Raw genomic sequence first — 21,672 nt, 5'->3', positions numbered from 1 at the left:
TCTTCCATGCATGATGATGATTCTTAAGCCAAGTGTTACCGAAAATTAAATTATGCTCTGTGCAAAATTCTACCAGGTGGCTTCCTCTTTCATTCCTTTCCCCCAGTCCATATTCACCTACAATTTTTCCTTCTCTTCCATTTCCTACAATTGAATTCCAGTCCACTATCATTATTAAAATTTTATCTCACTTAACTATCTGAATAATTTCTTTTATCTCATCATTATTATGAGAAGGAAAGTTGCTACTTGCCATATAGCAGAGATCGCAACTCAGCATCTCCGCTACATGGTGAGTAGTAACTTTCTTTCTCATAATATTGTTACATTCCATCCTGGATTTTCCATTGTTTGATTTCATCTCATCATACATATCTTCAATCTCTTCATCAAATGCGGAGCTGATTGGCATGTAAATTTGCACTACTGTGGTAGGTGTGGGCTTTGTGTCTATCTTGGCTACAGTAATGCATTCACTATGCTGTTCATAGTATCTTACCCACATTCACCATTTTCTTATTCATTATTAAACCTACCCCTGCATTACCTTTATCTGATTTTGTGTTTATAACCTTGTATTCACCTGACCAGAAGTCCTGTTCTTCCTGCCACTGAACTTTGCTAATTCCCACTATGTCTAACTTCAACTTACCCATTTCCCTTTTTAAATTTTCTAATCTACCTGCCCAATTAAGGGATCTAACATTCCATGTTCCGATCCATAGAATGCCAGTTTTGTTTCTCCTGATGATGACGTTCTCCTGAATAGTCCATTTCCGGAGATCCGAATAGGGGCAAATTTTACCTCTGGAATATTTTACCCAAGAGCATGCCATCATCATTTAACCATACAGTAGTGCTGCATGTCCTCAGGAAAAATTACACCTGTAGTTTCCTCATGCTTTCAGCCATTTGTATTAGCAGCACATCAAGGCCCTTTTGGTTGAAGTTACCTGGCCAGATCAGTCAATTGTCTAGACTGTTACCCCTGCATCTACTGAAAAGGCTGCCGCCTCTCTTCAACAATCAGTTTGTTTGGCCTCTCAACAGATACCCCTCCATTGCAGATGTACCTACAGTACAGCTATCTGTATTGCTGAGGGATGCAAGCCACTCCACTTACAGCAAGGTCCATGGTTTTTGTTTTTAAAAAATAAAAAAGTAGTTATCATATAGGTGAATATAACTTGTCTTCATAAGTAAAAGCAAATATTTATCCTATTAATTTTTTATAGACGAGAAAAATATTTTGTGGTATCTCCTCACCTTAACACTTTCAATTGTTTTCAGTTCATCTTGTAAGTCTTCTATCTTCATACACATTGTCTTATGCTCCCATTCAAGACAAATATTACCACGGCGAAAATTAGTAGCTTCATGCATTGCATCAAGTTTCTTTTTCCCTGCTTCCTATCAAAAAGAAAGAATTGTAGTAATCTTCAGAAAAAATTGTTTTAGAAAATTATATTCTGTGGGATGTATACAGAGATTTTGATAAATGTGGACAAACTGTAGGAATCGATCCCTGAGAGTATAAAGAAGCAAAAAATATTGAGGGCTTTAATATATATATATATATATATATATATATATATATATATATATATATATATATTGGCTGGTTTTATTGTTTAGGGGCTGGGATATGTAATTGCCACATTACAAGCCAAATACTGCTGAGCCTAGAGTATACAATATGAATGTACACATGAATTGAATGGTTGAAGGTTCTTATCACTCGGCAACTGCCAATTTTGAATGTAACATAGAAAGTTATAAATGCAAGATTGAAACTCAATAAAGTCTGCAGGTACTATTATTAATGACTTTAAATAATGAGTATAATATCAGAAGTATCTTTAAGAATGCTGTTTATTATTGCAAAACACTTATTGGTGTTGATGATCCAGCAATTAAATAAAATATAAGTTGCATGACAGGGAAATAATAGATTCCTGCTACACATAATTAGTAATGAACAACAACGTAGCTCCCGAGATATTCACTTCTAAACACATACTACATCTTCACTTCAGAAGGTATGGAAATCTAAACAAGTGCACAAATTGGTACTACAAAATATTTCTATCACCTGTGACCATGTGCAAACTGCTCAACACTCTCCAAGTATTTCCCATGACCGTTCATCATGCCTTCCCATACAACACTCCCCCATGTCCTGTGCAACTGTCCATCATGCTGTCCTGTTCTGTACTCCCCCTCCATTGTCTTTGGCAGTCGCCTACCTTAGTAACAAACACTGTGATTGGCTAGAGTGCTCCCACAATGTCTCCAAGCCAATGCACACTCACAAACATATTGAAACACATGTGAAATGCTGGATATACATTTAAATAACTTGAAATTAAATAAATATTCCTATGGCTGGACCATAAACACGCTCTAACACACATTATTAAATACATAAACAAATCAAATAAACATATATCAAGGAATAGAAACATAGCAGGCCAGTAACCTAATGTCTCTGTGCTTTCTAAAACACAGTAAATATTTGACCAATTTCTTCATGAGAAGTATATATCGGATGTAAACGAAGACATAGACGAATAAATACAGGGTGTATCACAAAAATGTATCCACACTTTGATTTGTCATAGACAATTTATTTCCTGTTCTACATGGTTAAATATCTGTGAGAAAGTAATGTTATGTTTTTTCAACAGGCGGCAGCAGTGGCAAGGAAGTAACTGCAACATGGCGGATGTGCGTTTGAGCTTTGAAGTGGAAGCAGATAATTAAGTGGTACTGGAAGTTTGAGAATGTAGCTGCGGTTCGAAGACAGTGGAGAAGTGAGTATGGTACAGAACCACCTACAAGGTTAACAATTACACATCTATGAGACAAATTTGAAATTCATGGAACAGTGTTTGATGTTCATAAAGGTCGATCAGGGCGACCTCGTACAGCTGCGGTCTTGGAACTGTTTCAGCATTTGCCTAAAAAATCTTCAAGGCAAGCGGCATGTGAGGGTAATGTAAGTGCTAGTAGTGTGCTACACATTCTGAAGAAAGGCAAGTTTCGTGTGTACATTCCAAGGATGGTGCAACAGCTAAGTGACGACGATCAGATCGAAGGTTAGAATTTTGTGAATATGTTCAGGAGATGGTGAGATGTGAACCGCGATTTATGGATAGCATAATTTGGTCGAATGAAGCCCAATTCAAACTCAATGGAACTGTCAATAGGCACAATTGTGTGTACTGGGCTGAAGATAATCCTCACATTAAAGTTGAAAAAGCTGTGAATTTGCCTGGTGTAAATGTGTGGTGTGGTTTGTCTGCAAGGGGACTCATTGGGCTTTTCTGCTTTGAAGGTACTGTTAGTGGAGAAACGTACCTAACAATGCTTGCTGACTCCATATTCCCTGCCATTCGTGCATTATATCGTAATGATGAGTTTTATTTCCAACAAGATGGTGCACTATCATAGGGACATACGAGCATACCTGGATCACAATGTGCCAGGCCAGTGGATAAGACGCAGGGGACCAATCAAGTTTCCTGCACGCTCTCCAGACCTCACGCTGCTGCATTTCTTCTTATGGGGCACAGTAAAAGATGAGGTGTACAAACGTAAACCACGTAACCTGGACACACTTTGGAATGAGATTCAGGTGGTGTGTGCAGAAATCTCATTGGATACTTTGTTATAATGTACAGAATCAGTGGTGACTCGTACTCAGAAATGTATTGATGCTGAAGGCCACCAGTTTGAACATTAATCACATTTGCAAAGTACATTTATTTTTCCAATTGGACTTTAAGCTTTCCATTTCCAGAAATTTAACATTGTAGAACGGGTAATAAATTTTCTATGACACTTCAAAGTGTGTATACATTTTTTTGATGCACCCTGTATATTTATAAGCATGCAGCTACCATTTTTTCATGTAACTGTGGAGTAATTATGGCCTGACATGATCAATAGTAATCGACCATTTTGACCTCCAATAACTCATGTACTATTCAAGTTACATGCTTGTAATTCATACCAATTTACGTTTACACTAATAGCTTTCTAAAGACATGTCAATTGACAAAATCAGATGAACTGTGTAGATTTTGGAAATTCGTTGCTGGGTGTTACTTGCATAATTTACAGTCAGATACTAAACTTTAAACTAATAAAGATATTGAAAATCTGATTACACCATCAGAATTGTCGTGCAAATAATGGTAATGTACATGTTTCTTTTTGAGGTATCACAATTCCTCTGGCTACTATTAATTTCTACATGAACTGTGAAATGTCTACCATTATGTTTTCACAAAGTCCGCCATCTTTGGTGCTCCTGGCATACACATCTTCATTGACACAAAGCACAGTCCTTGTCACAGCGTGAACATGGAATTCCCAGCCACGCGATCAGCCTGGACCATGTGCTCAGGCTACCCCTCTTCCTCCGGCTAACTTTTGGCACCACGTGGTTGCTGACGAGCCCTGGCTTGCCGAGCGGCCCGTGCAGCCACGCCAACTCTGAACTTAGAATATTTTCAGGGGGCCACAGCTCACCCGTTACCTCACAAGATCATGTGGGCTTGCTGGAAATGCAGGACGTCTGTGCTACAGGGTATTTATTAACTCATCATGACTGTGCAGTAAAATGCTGTGCGTGACATGCTGCGATGAGACCACCACTAGACAAGGTGTTTGGAGTGACTACAACAGTTCTCAACACATGTGAACATGATGCAGCAGTGACTGATACACAAGTTCAAATATGCTATCCTGCAACTGAATGTTATCACAGGCAACATGAATGTCAGCATAAATGAGGATGGCATCTGCATGTCTGAGAAAGGGTCCACTTACGCATCTTCATTCAGGTATTGCCACAGGTCTGTCTCTATGAAGGGTTAAGACCTAGCAACTGGGCAGGCCACGTCAGGCCACGTCTGAATGGTTAAGACCTAGCAACTGGACAGGCCACATAGCTGGAAAACTTCTTCCCATCCATGGCTGAGGATAGTCAGGATAGATGTTGTCAAGGTACCTCACTGTGGAAATGCAGAAATGAGCTGGATCAGCATCATGTAGTAGCCACATTATCCTCATATCATACCTGCCAGCAGGAAGCAGGAAGTGAAGACATGCCTCTCCTGTGAGGCACTGTAGAAGGACAACTTGTCCTACAAGGCAGTCATGAATGATCTTCACCCATACATTGGGGCTGGAGTGATGCTGTTGCTTTACTGCCATCATACCATAGAGATTCTCCATAGGCTGAAGGTGAGTTTGTGAAGGTGTATAGGTAGCCTCATCAATAATAGAATGGATGACAGAAATGCCAGCACCATGATGGTCTGAATTATGAACCAGCAACAAATCTGTAATACAAGAGCAATGGCCATAGTGATAAGATCTCCACACATTGTAAGTGATATAGACAGTGGCAGTTGTCATGGACAATAACCACATGGCCCTCTGGCTTACCCCATGCTGGTGGGCCACCTGCCTGGTGCTATTACTGGCATATTATTCTACAGTGTTCAACACTTTTTCCTCCAAGGCCTCTAAATGTAATGGGCACACCCTTCTCTCTTTGTTACCCATTCCCATAAATGAGACTGTCTTGCACAAATGATAAAACATTAGTGCAAGCAGTTTATGGTGTGGTTGTTATCAGAGAGAATACTTTTCCCAGCACAGTCATGCTGTTGTCCACCCATTAACATTTGCCTGTCGATATGTAATGACTATGTTGGCCAGTGAATCTCATGCCCTGAAATAATGATGTGTGAGCACATCACTATCACTGGCAACATCACTGTCCTCGTGAATGTGGTGCTAAAACACTAATACAAATGGAACATTACCACTTGTGTGGTGTATCCTCATGTCACCTGCTTAGCTGGGTGGTTACATGCTTGCCTCCCATGCAGTAGGGTTGGGTTCGATTCCCAGTCGGGTTGGGGAATTTTCTCTGCTCGTGGACTGCGTGTTATGTTGTCCTCATAATCATTTCATCCTCATCACTGGCATGCACAATGCCCAAATGTGGCGTCGTCTGAAATAAAACTTGCACTAGGCAGCTGAACTTTACCAAATCGGGCCTCCCGGCCAACAATGCCATACGCTCATTTCAATTCATGTATGCTTTCAATCATTGAAACCTACACCATCAAGGATCTTTTACTTTCCCCTTTAAGTGGGTGTAGCTCCCTCAGAATACATTTCCTGCCACATGTTTTTATTTTTCTGTCCACTTCTGATATGAACGTGTAACCCAGGCACTTTGATGATCCTTGGACCTGTTTCACATACTTAAGCTTGCAGGCCACCTCACCAAGTGATGTGACAACAGCACTGCTAGTGCATAAGATCAAGACTATAAAGTTCTTGACATTAATGTTTAATGAGGTAATGCACTAATATGAATGGCACCCCATTTTTGACACACCACACCAAAATATTATACTTCATAATATGCATTTTTGAGTGCTTCTTTATTTATGTTCAGCACATCTCCAGATGTTTACATTTATTTATGTATTGTGAACATTGTTCCTTTACTTATGATGTTTCACAATAGCTGTCTTAATTACTTCCGTTAAAAAATTCTGCTTTATATGTAAATTTACACATGAGAGAATTAGTCATAAACTGTAATATATAATATTGTAATTTGTGCCGTAAATACAGTAAACTGTAGAATACTCCACATAATTGGCATTGTATAATCAAAATATCAAGGCCTATGTGTAATGACACAGCACATATCTATTGAAATAAATCAAATGGTTGAATAAATAAACAATATTGTAAATTAAATAAACATATTTACTAAAGCATAAAATCAATGTAAGACCTATTTGTTTTAATTAATATGTAATATGCTTTATTTGTTAATTACTATGTAAAGAAATTATTGTAGCTTCTTTAAAAGTAAGTCTGTACTGGGATTTTACTTCATACGACTTTCCACATTTACAGAAAAGAAAAGTAGTGTTCATACAACCTGAGGATTACTTTTAGATATGGTAGTAAAAGTACCTTCACAATGTGATGCTTGTGGGTCAGAAGATATGAAAATGCTGATTTTTGGAACCAGAGTGTCTTTTCTCCAGCTGAAAAGATGGAATGGTAGAAGGAAAGATACTCATAAGGTTGAAGCATGAAGGGAAAGTCATCCAGATTCCTTGCTGGTTTTTGGAACCAGAGTGTCTTTTCTCCAGCTGAAAAGATGGAGCGGTAGAAGGAAAGATACTCATAAGGTTTAAGCATGAAGGGAAAGTCATCCAGATTCCTCAGTCACTGGATACTAACCAGGTAGAGTGAAAAAAAGGAAGAAAGGAAGATTAGAGTTTATCATCCTGTCGACAGTGAGGTCATTAAGGACAGAGCACAGGCTCAGATTCTGAATGGATGGGGAAGGATATCATCTCTCCTCTTTTCAAAGGAACCATTCAGTTATTTGCTTGTAATGATTTAGGGAAATCATGGAAAAACTAAATCTGGATGTCCAGATGCAGACTTGAATGTTCATGCTTCTGAACTTGAGTCCAGTGCTACCTGACTTGGTGACAAAATGAGAGTATAAAATAGATTGTTGTTATTGGGAAAAATATAAAACCTAAGAAATTAAAAAAGGCATGAGCAGTAGCAAGTAAGTCAAAGCCAAATGAGGCTAACAGATTGGATTTGATGTGAGAGAAACATCATAACATCGCAGAAAAACAAATGAAATGATAAAGATTGACAAGGAAATAAACAATAAAAGTAGAAAAGAAGGAAAATACTAAATAACTTGGTGAGAATCACCATAGTTAGCAATGGAAGTTCCCAACTGCTTTCATGTTTTAAGGAACAGTTATCATGAAAGAGAATCTCAATAGCATTTGTAGTAAAACAGATTCCGAAACCAAGACTATTATGTTGCAAAGTGTCTTCTGCAAAAGGTTGGTGTATGTTGCTAGTCCACATTGTGTGTCCATTTATCCTTATTCATGACATGGGTTTTATCACATTAACATGTGTGGCTGGACAGATAGAAACTAAACCTCATAGGGCTATAATGGACATATTGATGGTGTGTACTCTGGCATTGTTCTTTATGAAATTATTATATTCTGATGATTATTTGTCCAAAATGTTGTGCTATATTGTCCACATATCTTTCAGAAGTTATGATTTAGTGGAAAAAGACAGGTATAATAATTGCTCTAATTGGACAACACATTTCAGGATAAACTTCTCCATCATACATAGACAGCAATACCTAGTTGCAGAAAATACATCTACATATAATTTCTGCAAGACACTGTATAGTATTTGGCAGAGGGTACATCATACTAGTACTATATGCTTTCTTTCCTATTCTGAGCAAGGGACAAATTACATATATGCTTTCTGATCACAAATATCTACATATCTATTAGTGGACATTAATATGTGTTATGTCTATCATTTATCTTTGTGACAGCTTGAACTCTGCTGGGGACACTTTCAATAAGGTGTCTTAACATCTGAGAGAGAATTTCAGCCCATTCTTCTTCAAGAGCTGAAACCAGAGTATGTAACAATGCCGGACACAGGGGCCTGAGTGAACTTAATGTTCTACATCATCCTAAAGGTGTTACATTGGGTTCAGTTTGGGAATATAGGCAGGCCAGTCAATTTCAGAAATGTTATATTGTCTACAAAATATTTGGTAGCAGATGCTGCTTTGTAACAGGACATATTGTTTTGCTAATAAAAATCATCATTTCCTAACCATTCCTCAGCTTCACACAGTACACAGTACTGTAAGATGTGTTCACATTCTCCCACACTTAGTATTTTCTTAAGTGCAATGAGGAGGCCACAACCTAACCATGGAGAACACTCCTATACTGCTCTGCACTTCACTACACATGATGGAAGTTAACTTTTTCCATGCAATTGCCAAACACAAACCCTTTCATTTGGTTACCGCCAGGTACAAAGTGATTCATACCTTCAAATGACTCGCTGCCAGTCATCCACTGCACAATGGTGTAGCTCTTTAGGCCACCAAAAGTGTCACTTACCACTGACGACAGAAATGTGTGGCTTATGATGAGTTGCTCGGCCATTGCAGCCCATTCTTTTTATCTCCATACACGCAGTCACTGTACAAGCTGAATGGCCAGCACCACTTTGAAATGCATCAGTAACTCCTTCCACTGATTTATGTGATACAACCACTCTCTACAATGCTCAACAGTCAAGTGTCACTTACCACTGACTTCAGAAATGTGTGGCTTGTGAGTAGTAGTTTGACCATTGTATTCCATTCTTTTTAACTCCTTACACACACTCATTGTGCAAGCTGGACTGCCAGTAGCACTTTGGAGTGTACGAGTGATCCCTTCTGTTGATTTCAAGTGATTTTTTAAGACCACACTCTGCAATGCTCAGTTGTCCCTGTCCATCAGTACATGAGGTCTATCTGGTCTTAGTTTAGGTATAATTGTTCCTCCCTGTTTCCACTTCATAAGCACATTACCAGCAATTGACTTGGTCAACTTTGTAAGGTCTGAAATGTCCAAGATGGCTTTGTTACTCAGGTGATATCCAATGACTAGTCAATATTCGAAGTCACAAGCTCTCCTGGCCGACCCAGTCTGCTGTTACTGTTTCTCTGCTGACAACACAGTACTCCCCATCTCCTTTTATACTGGAAGATCTGCCTCTCATCACATTCAGTCATTAGTTTTAGATTACATAGAGATGTTTGGATACTTTTGATGAGATAGTGTCTAAGATTCTGTATTTGTCCTAATCTCTCGCATCTTAGTCTCATGAACCCTACATATGATATGTGGTGGTGGCAGCAGAATGGCTGCACACTCTCCTTTGAATACAGGTTTGCTAAATTTACCCAACACAGTTTTACAAGAATTATATTGTGCTTCTTGCAAAGATACTCATTTAATAGCTCTGAGCATTTCTGTTACACATATATACATCTATTCTTAGCTGCTATGGTCTTAGCAGTGCATCTCTGAAATTCTTTGATGTCTGTTTTCATACCAACAGGATTAGAATAACAAATGCTTGTGTAGTATTCTAGAATTCATCACACTAGCATTATGTATGCAATTTTCTTACAGGTGCCTTGCATTTTTCCAAACCCTTTCAATAAATCTAATGTCTTCATTTGCTTTACTTACCTAAGAATACAGGTGATCATTCCACTTCATAGCATGTCTTAGTGTTACCATTAATTAATGTATAATTTTATTTGCTAAAGATGTCAAAACACAGTGTCTCAGTTGACCAATCATTGCACTATCATCACTTTGTAGGGTTTTGGTCTATGTTTGTGCTCATCTCCATGAGCAGATGTTTTTGACACACCAGCCTGCAGTGTAAAATACTGAAATAATTTTCTGTGACTTATTTCTGAGGGCACTTATAACCTGTCTAGCTTGTTGTTTTGCTTAAGACAAATGTGTCATCTGCCATACTAACTGAACAATGTATTACAGCATTGCATGGTAATTAGTCACCTATGATTGCATTTTTCCCATCTCAAAGCCAGAGACAGGCTTGTATCACACATGAAACTACCTGCATATGCATCTAGCAGAGAAAGGGGAGGATGGAGTGTTGAGAAACAGTAGTTTCCATGCTTTAAAAATCACATTCAATTACAGAAATCCTTAGACAGGATTGTTGCTAGAAGAGTGAGAAGTGAGAATTATCCACATCATCAGTTAAGCATTTAGTGATAAAAAAAACAGCACCTGCATAACTCAATTTTAATAAATGATGTACTTACAAGGATCAGGGTGTTAATATTCTCAACATCTGTTCTGTTTATCAGTATAGCATCATCAAAGTCAGAGAGTGAACCTGTTGTAGGAATTTCTACCATTCCCTGTTTCATGACAACCTGTATCTGTGAAAGAAAATAATACCAGATAAAAGATTTGTTCCAAGACTAACTTTTGTATTTTAGGACATAGACTCACAAATTATTTTACTCACAGAATATTGTAAAAATATCTACATCAAATCTCCATAATGTTTATAGAGATAAGACACATATAAATTAAGATAATGGAAAATCTAGGATAACATAATATCATTATTATGAAAAGGATAGACTGATACTCACCAAATAGTAGAGATATTGAGTCACAGAGAGGCACAACAAAAAGACAACATACTCACACATATTCATAAAAATGCAGCCCACACACACATGACCATTGTCTCTGAGTGCTGGAGCCAGAGACAGAGGTCATGTGTGTGTGAGCTGCATTTTTGTGAATGTGTGTGTGTTTTCTATTTCAGAAGAAGGCCTTGTGGCTGAAAGCTTACATCTTTAGTAGTCTTTTTGTTGTGCCTATCTGCAATTCAACAGCTGTGCTATATGGTGAGTAGTAATCTCTCCTTTTCACAACATTGTCAAAATAAGATAATGATAAGATAATTAACTGTTTATGTAAAGATTCATAAAGGAATCTGGCTTGGCATGTTGATAAACAGAAGTTGATCAATACACCTGAAAAGTAGTATTAGATTTTGAATGCAGTGTGTTGTTTTCTTCTTAGTGTCCAAATAGTAAATGACATATAGCTCTTGACTATCACACAAGAGGTTCATCACCTCCAGGAGACAACATGTTAATACCATGAAACATCCCCTCAAACCTTGATAATGGCCTCAATTTGGCATGTAATTTAAATGTTTCCACCACACAATGAATACCATGTAACAATAGCTTCCTGTGGTATTTATTATTATTATCATTATTTTTTAATTTTGTTGGATATGTGGTTAGACCTATTGAAGCCTAAGAAGAAGATGGCTATGAGTCACTGCCAGCTGATGCAGAATTTCACCATACTGACAGCATTCTCAGTAGTGACTCAGTTTTCTAGGCAATGACCAGCCATTATGGAGTTTCATTCAGCACTGACATATGCAGTAGTAGTTGTCTTCTGCATCAACAGTTCCACTTTGGCGTTACAAATCTGGGCCACCTGAGCAGGTCATCAGAATAGCAGGGCTATGCATTGATGCCTACCTGTGACAGCCACTGTCACAGGTTTGATGACGTTCACCCGATGCCACCTCATGATCCATGGTATGAACTGAGATACATCCTGCATATTGCTACAGAGGTCTGCTGACACCAGTCACTGTTCTCCAGCCATTAGTCCAGCATTCTTCATCCTGGTCAACACTATCATCCACTTCAGTTGGGCCACCCGATGCCTAGATGGTGTCATGCCAATCTGTCTAAGCAACAGTTGTCACTTGAATGCACAGGTAACAAGGTCACTACTAGCAGCCTCTTTGACAAACAATTACAAGGATGCATCCACACTGGTGAACCTGGGTCTAAGGTTCAGCATTTGCGATCTGCTGTTGCTTATTACACATGCAATGCACTATGTTTCAGATTGTCAACAATGAAGAACTTGGTAAAATTTGGCTGCCTTCATCATCTACACTTCCATCCACCTCTAGTGGTGAGCCACTTTCCCACTCCATTCATCTATACACCAACTACATTTGGCGCCAGAAGAAGATCTGTTGGAGATTGATTGGTTGATCAATGTAGAGCAAAAATTGCAGTGATTTCAGCAGCAGTGGTGTCAAGTGCAGGAATGCAAGTAAGTACTGTCAACATGTTTTTTGAGCCTATATGGTTCTTTCCCCTTTCTTCCTTTTCTGTTGGGATGTATCATATGCTTGTGGAGATAGTAGATAAGCAAACAGTCTGTCAATGAAAAAGTGTCAAGAACGAAATTAAGAATTTTGTAAATCAGCTGATAATGTGGAGTTGGGTAGAGAAGTAGAGTGTTTAAGGGATAAAAGAAGGGAATGGTCAACTCCTAGTGTGCCTCCACTTGTACTTGATACTAGTACTGCCTCATTGGTAGCCCTATTTTCTGGTAGATCTGGGGAAGAAATTTTTGTTTACTTTGATAATTTGCACACAGCTATGAAGTTAGGAAGTGTGGAATGATGAGCAGTTGTCAAATGTGTCTCAGTTAAAATTAGCAGTAGATGCTAGGGCTTAAGTGATGTGTAATTGGAAGTTATGGGGTGCTCAGTCCTTCAAGGACTTACAGATGGAGTTAGTAGAGCATTACAGAAGGGAAAATACCCTCATTTATTATTGAGAAGAGCTGAATGCCGAAGTTCAGAAACAAAAGGGGATTAAGTAGAAAGCTTTGTAGATCATGTCAGGACGATCAATATTAATACGGATGAGTTGACTGATGATAAAAGTGACAACAAAGCTATTTTATAGGAAGCAGATCAACGAGTCCTTCATGAATTTTTGTGGGGTCTTCTGCCTGAAATACCGCATAAAGTGCACACAGAATTGCAAAAAACCATGAACAAAGCACTAGCAACAGTCGCAGCTTTGGCTGAGACTAATATGGTGACCAAGCAAGAGAGAAAAGTAGTTTTCAGTGTGGAGGTCATAAGTTATTGATGTGGCTGTCATGGGTCTCATTCAGTGGTACTGTAAGAAGCAACAATGTCAAATATATAAGCAGATGGGACACTCCAATCAGAAATCTCTCCAGACACAAAGAAGATGGTCTCGAGGTAAAAATTGCATCCTTACTTTAAATGGAACATAGAGTGATGTGACAACTGTGCTTGCTCTCCATAAATGTGAGCATGGGATACCATTGCGCAGAATCAGTTGACAATTTTTGTACAACTGGCTATGTAAAAAAAAGATTGTGCAAGTTTTCATTGGATACAAGGTGACATGTATCTGTGGCATTTCAGTATATATTTGATGCAATAAATTTGAACCCACAATGTTGTAGGAGAAGTGGTGTAGGTGTGGGTAGTATTCACTTATTTCATTTTTTGTCATTGTTGGGTTTCTGAGTGGGAGGGGGCAAAGAGACGTCTGCATTTGCGTGGAAGTTTTCCATAATGTGGGCATAAGCTATCATAAGACTTAAATATTCTAACATTCTGCTGACTTAAAGTGAGAGTGTGGATGTGATTTATATCGGCTTATTCCCCAAACCACCTCCCACTTCTTTCTGAGATGACTTACTTGGAATTTGCAGCCACTCTTCTTTACTGAGTAGCTGGCTGCTGGAAACCCTCTTGGCTTCTCCTCCATCGAATAACACCAGGTACAGGAATTTTTAGACTCTCTCTACTTATGAAATAAGTGGACACATAAACTTTACTTTTCGTCAACTAACGATGTATTTGACCTCCACACACAATAAAAGTCTCACTTTCCACATGAATATGTAACTTCCTGCAAGTCTCATGTACAGTCAGATGTTAGAAACAAATAGAGCTACAGTAAAAAGAAAGTTGGCTTGGATACCATGACCTTTCTTAACATGAATCATAAAATGAGTCTTGTCTCTAACAAGGTTGTGTCAAGAGACTACAAGAGCACTTTTTCAACTGTTCTTGTTTTAATAACAATAGTCAGTGACACAATAAGCACAGAGCTGCATGTAAACTCCATGGTTCTTCCTTACACACTCACTAAAACATCTATGGACTGCCCGACAGATACTTTTTGGTGCCGTCTGACTGCCGCGTCTACTTTCCTCCCGTGACTGATTTTAAACCTGCACAAACAAACATGTGATGCACAGTAGGTAGGATTCTACCATCCCACACTCATATCCAGAATATCATGTGTTCAAGATGGTAGAAGGCTGAGTGGTTCTAGAATTTACACAGAAATTCTCGAATCACCACATATTCCCCCCCCCCCCCCCCCCAATCAGATCAAACATGCGATATTTTATACATAATCATTATGCAAATAATATCACTAATAATAACATTTCATACCTTAACAGTACACATTTCTTACATATTTCTATATACATATCTTTCCTTTTCATAACAATTCTCTGTCCTCTCTTGAACAATCTTTTGCTTACTGTTTCTCTACTCTTTTCTTATTTTACTTTGTCATTAAGACATGAGCATTTACTCATGGTTTTAGTCAGCTTTATTAATATTTAGGAATTGTGAGAACTCTTTTTCTTTTCTGTTTTTCCTTTTTTCTTTTTTTCAATCATAAACTTCAGGTGTTTATGACACATGAGTAATCTATTTTCTATTCTTATCTTTTGTACTACCTTTTTCCTAGTATGTACTATTTTATTATTTATAGCTTGGAGGAACTCTGGATGAAATGAAAGTGTTCTTTTGACTCTCATTTAGTTCTACAAAACATAATAACACTATTAGAGCAAATAAGCCCTTGGTCACAAATATTAAGCCAAAATTGACCAGGTTTCGACGCTACTATGAGCGTCGTCTTCAGAATTAGACTAACTGTTCTAAAACATATTAGGTATATAATACATTAATAAAATTAAAGTTTGTACTGACTGGAAAAGATGCAGTACTTACAAGTCACATATTAAAAAAGATCTAAGCCGGAAAGGCAACGTCACGAATAGTTGTGAGATGGTGAGCCACTAAGGGCTGCTCATACTGTGAACAAGGGTTGCAACAAGACAAAAATAATAATACTAGTCATTCAAAAAATTCACAATCCCCAGAATAATCCCTATAAAATTTGTGACTTTTGTCACGATACTGTTCCCTTCTTCTAGGATCAGCACCTATTCCCTACTTGTGGGTTGATCTTATGAGAGCACTTTCTCTTTCCATTCTGGTAGATATGCCCCTTATAAAACATCCATATCTTTCCATTCTGGTAGGTATGCCCCTTACAAAACATGCCTATTTTTTAGGCCACAGATCATCCTATCTCCACATAGGGACGCCTGCCCTTTACACTTAGTGAATGCCGGTTACACCCCCCTTATCCTTTCTGAGTAGGCCACATGGTTCATTGCCCTAGTATACATTTCTATGTATACCATAATTAAGTATCTTCTGGCATACATTCTTTAATATTTACCCTCTAGAGTCCTCCTCTACTTACCAGCTTCTACATTTTCAAAAGATACTATGTCTACAAATACTATTTACATACCACTATCCTTCAATTCATCAGAGTACTTATTACACTGATGTTTTTTAAAGGTCAATGTGACTAATTCTACTCCTACTTTCGTTTTCTTTTTTTGCTCATGCCTTTTATTTATCGATTACACATTACTACTTTAGTTGTTCATTATGTATGTGCACCTCTTCTTATGTATATTCGATGTAGAACTGTCATAGCTTCCTATATATGTACATATATTTCCATATGTAAACACATTTTCCGAACAACGCCTGGCAGTTCTCACATAATGACAGGCTTCCTCTTATGTGATTTAATGTTTGTGTAGAAGTGTATATTTGTGTAAATGTAGATGTGTGTTCTTGTAGTCTGATTCTTCAGCCTTCTTATCTAAAGACAAGATTTAGGTTTTTAGTAACCACTGAAATAAGGAAGGACTTCAGTGATAGAAGTTTGTGAATATGGAAAGAGGGAAAAAACGGACAGGTCCTCAAATGAGAAGTAAGAAAGGAAAAAATAGATACGGATGCTAGGATCGAAGAAGTGTAAGAAGAAAGCCCTGAAGATACCCTTCCCACTCTCCTTCCCTAGGATCCCTACCCCTCAGGTACTTGAGTGAGATGCTGGAGGAGGTTTGATGTTAAATCGTCTCCTACAGGATGGACTTGTCCCATCTTCACCATTTGAGGTCCCCAAAGGAAATCCTAGCAACCCTATGGAAACGGCAAATGGTGAAAAATCAGGCACACCTGTTTGTGAGGGTTGTTTGAAAGGTGTGATTGTGTTTTGTGTCAATCATGATTTATTTGTTCTTGTAAATCATGCTTTTATCTACAATACACCCGTTTCAAAATTTATACAAGCCCTCCCATCTATATCACATCACATAAAAGGTATAAAATACTCTATACAAAATAGAAAATCTATAAACTGTGGTATAACAGTTGATCACCTAGTCACATCTTATTATATTTTCCACAACTACAATACTCTATTTAGTTTATTTCATTTAGATATCACTTTTTTCTGTGATTTTCTTAAGTTGTTCTCTATTTTACAGTCATACCCAGTTTCCTAAGCAATAAGATTACAGAATAGTTCTATATTTTAAAGGAATTCAGTGCAGGAAACTATTTGAAATAAACACTGAAAACAACTTGGGATCTGACAGTCGTTACTCCAGCCATTAACTCATAATGTTAACGTCCCTGGGGGATAGATGACAAAATAGTTTAAGATTTTAAAGGAATTTGGTGCAAGAAAACTAGTTTGGAAGAAACACCAAAAACAACTCAGGCTCCGACGGTTGTTACTTCGCCCATTAACTCAGAACATTAACGTCCCTGGGGGATATACAATTTTACATCATTTACATTATATTTCCCCTATTTTTTTGCTTGTGTTACATGCCAGTCAAAATATTTCCTTATGGTACCCCAAGTATTGTTATAATATTTTGGGTCCCATAGATGAGATATTAACTTTTCTTAAGCACTGGCAGACCAGTACTTGTCTTTGGATTTCTTTTGAAAGTCTTCCCAAGAGGAAAAATTCTCAATATTTACTGTTCCCCATTCAGAGGCTTCCCCTAGAAGATACCCCACAGCAAATTCGATCTCTTTGGAATCTTCCCAATTGTTTGGCGAAGCTTGGTTAAATCCTTTCAAGAAATGGGATGGATGTACATCTACGTCTGACTTAAATTTAGGGAATTGTCTAGATAACCCTGAATTTGCTCCCCATTGCAAATCAGTCACTGCTTCAGTAGTTAACACAACATCAGGTGAAGTTACCCTGTTTTCTACTTTGCCTTGGATAAGCTTAATTTCTCTCATCCATACCCTTCCTGGTATCATTAAGTACAGAAGAAGGAAAAGGCGATATGTTCCCAGATGTTATTCTCTTGGTAACCTTTCAATCTATAATATCTTCAAATTGTTCCTCCAAACTAATTACATTTATAATATGAGAGTTAGCTATTTTCTCTTTGAAATTCCTTTCTACATTATCTACCCATGTATTGACACCTGTAATTTGTCATTGAATAATTGGCATTAATTCATTATGCATAGCTACACTCTCTTTCAAAGTATTCATTTACAATCTTACATCATTATATTTAATATTGTACATGTTTTCAAAAGATTCAATAAGCCTGATTCTATATTATTACATTTGTTCTCAATGTCAAGTTCTAACATTTTTGATAAATCTTGAAAAGTATCATTCTGTTTCTGACTAAGGTCAGTAACCATATGATTTATATGAATGGTCAAAGAATTTGTCAAATCGTTCTTTAAATCTACTTTTAAATTCTCTACTTTATTACTTATGGTGTCGAACTCAGTCTTCAAAGCACCCATGACTTCACATAGATTACTAAATTCCTTGCTTTGAGAGTCGACTTTGGCATTTAAGAAACCTAAATTTGTCATTTGAGTATTTAATTGAGAATTTACCAAGTCTAGTTCCTTACTTAGAGTCGCACTCTGAGCATTTAAAGCTTCACTCTGGGTATTTAATTGAGAGCTTAATAAGTTTAACTTAAGACTCTGAGCTTTGATTAAATTTATCAACTCAGCCAAATCAGGCACTTCTTTGCTAATCTTCATGGCCATAGCTGGGTCTTGAGTTTCCCCAACCTGTTGTATATTTTCCATACTTTTATATGCATTAGCTCTTGTAAGCATTTAAAACTAACAGTATTTTGTAACACTTCTTACTAAAGTAATGAAGTTTTGTTTCATGCTCACCCGGCATAGAATTCTCATTGTGTAGGTGAGCGGATGTGGAGACAGATCTGCACTGGTGAACAACAGCTGGTGTCGGCTGTGTAGGATGTATGTTGGTTTCCACGTCTGCGTCCCTGTGATGTGTGTGAGAGCTGTATACTCCCCGCACTGGATCTTCTTAGCTGAAGCGTTCTATACATACTTCTTCTTAGACAAATATGTCAAAATCTTCTTTACTATTTTTATCATCATGAATTTTTCATTTCTTCAATGTTTTTCCATTTAAATTTTGCTCCACTGGATACTTGAATATATTCCATTTTCTCGGAGTAATTTCCTTGTCTTATTATGTTTGGTTGCTACGGCAACACATAACAGCTTCTTTCTCGTTTTTTACTTAAAATTCCTGTTTTCTTGGTCCTTTCACATAAGTCGCAACATTCTAACTTGTTGTGATGACCTAAAGTGTGAGTGTGGATGTGGGCTATATCATCTTATTCCCCCAAACCACCTTGCACTTCCTTAAGAGATGACTTACTTGGAATTTGCAGCCAAACCTTACTTTTCATAAACTAACAATGTATCTGACCTCCATACACAATGAAAAATCTCACTTTCCACATGAATATGTAACTTCCTGCAAGTCTTTCTACAGTTGGACATAGACAAAATTGAGTCCCGGGTTCAATTCCCGGCTGGATCAGAGATTTTCTCCGCTCAGGGACTGGGTGCCGTGTTGTCCTTATCATCATTTCATCCCCATTAACACGCAAGTCACCGAAGTGGCATCAACTCAAAAGACTTGCACCAGGCAAATGGGTTCCCCGATGGGAGGCCCTAGCCACATGACATTTCCAGAAAATTAAGTTAGATACCATGACCTTACTTAACATGAATGATAAAATGAGTCTTGCCTCTAACAAGGTTGCGTCAAGAGTCTACATGACTACATTTTCAACTGTTCTTGTTTTAATAACAATAGTCAATGACACAATAAGCACAGAGCTGTATATAAACTCCATGGTTCTTCCTTACACACTCACTAAAACATCTATGGATTGCCCAACAGGTACTTGTCGGTGCGGTCCGACCGCCGCATCTACTTTCTTCCCACGACTGATTTTAAACTTGCACACACAAATATGTGACGTGCAGTAGGTAGGATTCTACCATTCCACAATCATATCCAGAATATTGTATGTTCAAGACAGTAGAAGGCTGAGTGGTTCTAGAATTTACACAGAAATTCTCAAATCACTACAATATCATACCCAAGTTGATCTACAAAACCACATACTGGAGTTGATAAGGACATTGTTCCATCTCCATTTTACTGCTGAAAGAACTGAATTGTTGCAAGGCATCCCAGAGGCATCAGAGAGGCTAATTAAACTAGTACAAAATCCCTTACACTAGACTGGTGGGTATCATATGGAAAGATACGGGAAGTTGCTTTAAGCAGACAATAGGAACTGATCTGTCAGTTAATTCTTTATATGTGGTTAAGCCCTTGCAAGAATATGAAGAAGTGGATAAGACACAATTTTTAATATGATTCAGTTGGTATTATATATGGGAAATTGATGGAAGCTGGGTAGTATCCATCACTGTGTATAATTGTAGCTTGGAAGATGTGAAGCTATCAGGTGGTGCACTAATAGATAACTTGGAAGTTTTAGAGGAAGGTAAGTTGAATATCAGACAGAATAATTAAAGCTGGGATAGTCTGTCAATTTAGTCACACTAAGGCAGAAGGTTTTCCACTTGGAAAGACATGACAGGGAATACATGGAAAGGTTGTTAGAGGAATACACAGAATTACTTTCCTCCTGGACCATTGCCAGCTATGCCACTAATACAGCATAGTATTCCTACAGGAAATGAATTGTCTGTATTTAAAAAAAAATCTGTGTCAACTTCAGCACCATCTACAACCAGTAAAGAAGAAATTTATTAATCAACACGTATGTGACAGAGCACTAGGTCTTGGACAGCACCAGTGGTTACCATTCCAAAAATGTTGTCAAATGGTATTCAGGACTGGTTTAAGGCCCAAGTACACATTCACCACCTGGGGTGTCAGTGGCACCACAACTGTAGGATTTCTATACAAGATGTACCACAATTAGTAGTGGCTGTTTGGGGCTCAAACCTGGATACATGTTGTTGGTAAATGTGAGTGCATGTGTGTATCTATGTAAGATGGGAGCATCTGAGGGAAGACACATGCACTGGTCTCAATCAGTTATTATAGTGCCAAATTGGACAAGTCACCACCACCCCACAAAAAGGATAGACACAGTTACTGGGTCATGCGAGTTCACCCTATTCCATCCTCAAAAGCCTGCTACTGATTGCCCTATGGAGGTAATTACAAACAGAACTGAATTCTTCCAAAAGAGAGGGTCACATTGAATATTCTATGTGGCAATTCCAGTAGTAATCATTTGCACCTGCTATGAACCATGTCATGTTGGTGGCGCACTATGACTGGAACTGCTGGAGCAAGGGTTGCTAATTAATGTCACATCACAGGACCTACCTTCCAATTACGTGCTACCATTACCAGAACCACTACTCTAAGCATTACTACTTATTGATCTACCTACCAGACCTCCCCCATCATGATCCTGCTCATGGAAAATCTAACCTACCTAAATAAAACCCTCAATGCAACCCTTTTTGCCTGCCTGGACCAGATGATGACCTCACAAAACTAATGTTTAATGTTGGAACATTTGCTTAACTATGTGAAAAAATATAGCATTGAATATCATCACCATTCATTATTTTAGAAACTACTAAACCAGCTGCCTGCATAATTTTGGTGATGGTATTGTTTACTGATGTCTCAAACATAGAGTTGACTGGATCACACCAGATCACCATGGGTCCATACTAGTGGTGTTGGCACCAGTGAAGAGGTAACTCAGCCCCAAAGAATTGAAAAAAGGTAGCACAAAACAGGACCTAGAGAATCCCTGTCTGTATGTTGCAAGAGTGAGA

At 38.0% G+C, this 21,672-nt stretch overlaps 1 protein-coding gene across 1 annotated transcript in view; it reads right to left on the bottom strand.

The window, feature by feature from the left end:
- Positions 1 to 21,672, bottom strand: part of LOC126260577 (cilia- and flagella-associated protein 43) — a 299,972-nt gene that overhangs the window by 43,071 nt on the left and 235,229 nt on the right. The window contains exons 15-16 of the mRNA XM_049957946.1: positions 10,769 to 10,888; positions 1,267 to 1,410 (exon numbers count right to left, since the gene is read on the bottom strand). Of these exons, the coding sequence (XP_049813903.1) occupies positions 1,267 to 1,410; positions 10,769 to 10,888 (264 nt within the window). The remainder of the gene's footprint in view (positions 1 to 1,266; positions 1,411 to 10,768; positions 10,889 to 21,672) is intronic.

The sequence above is a fragment of the Schistocerca nitens genome, chromosome 1 (assembly GCF_023898315.1).
Source record: "Schistocerca nitens isolate TAMUIC-IGC-003100 chromosome 1, iqSchNite1.1, whole genome shotgun sequence".
Taxonomy (NCBI): Eukaryota; Metazoa; Arthropoda; class Insecta; order Orthoptera; family Acrididae; genus Schistocerca; species Schistocerca nitens.
This window is presented reverse-complemented; position numbering and strand designations above follow the sequence as displayed.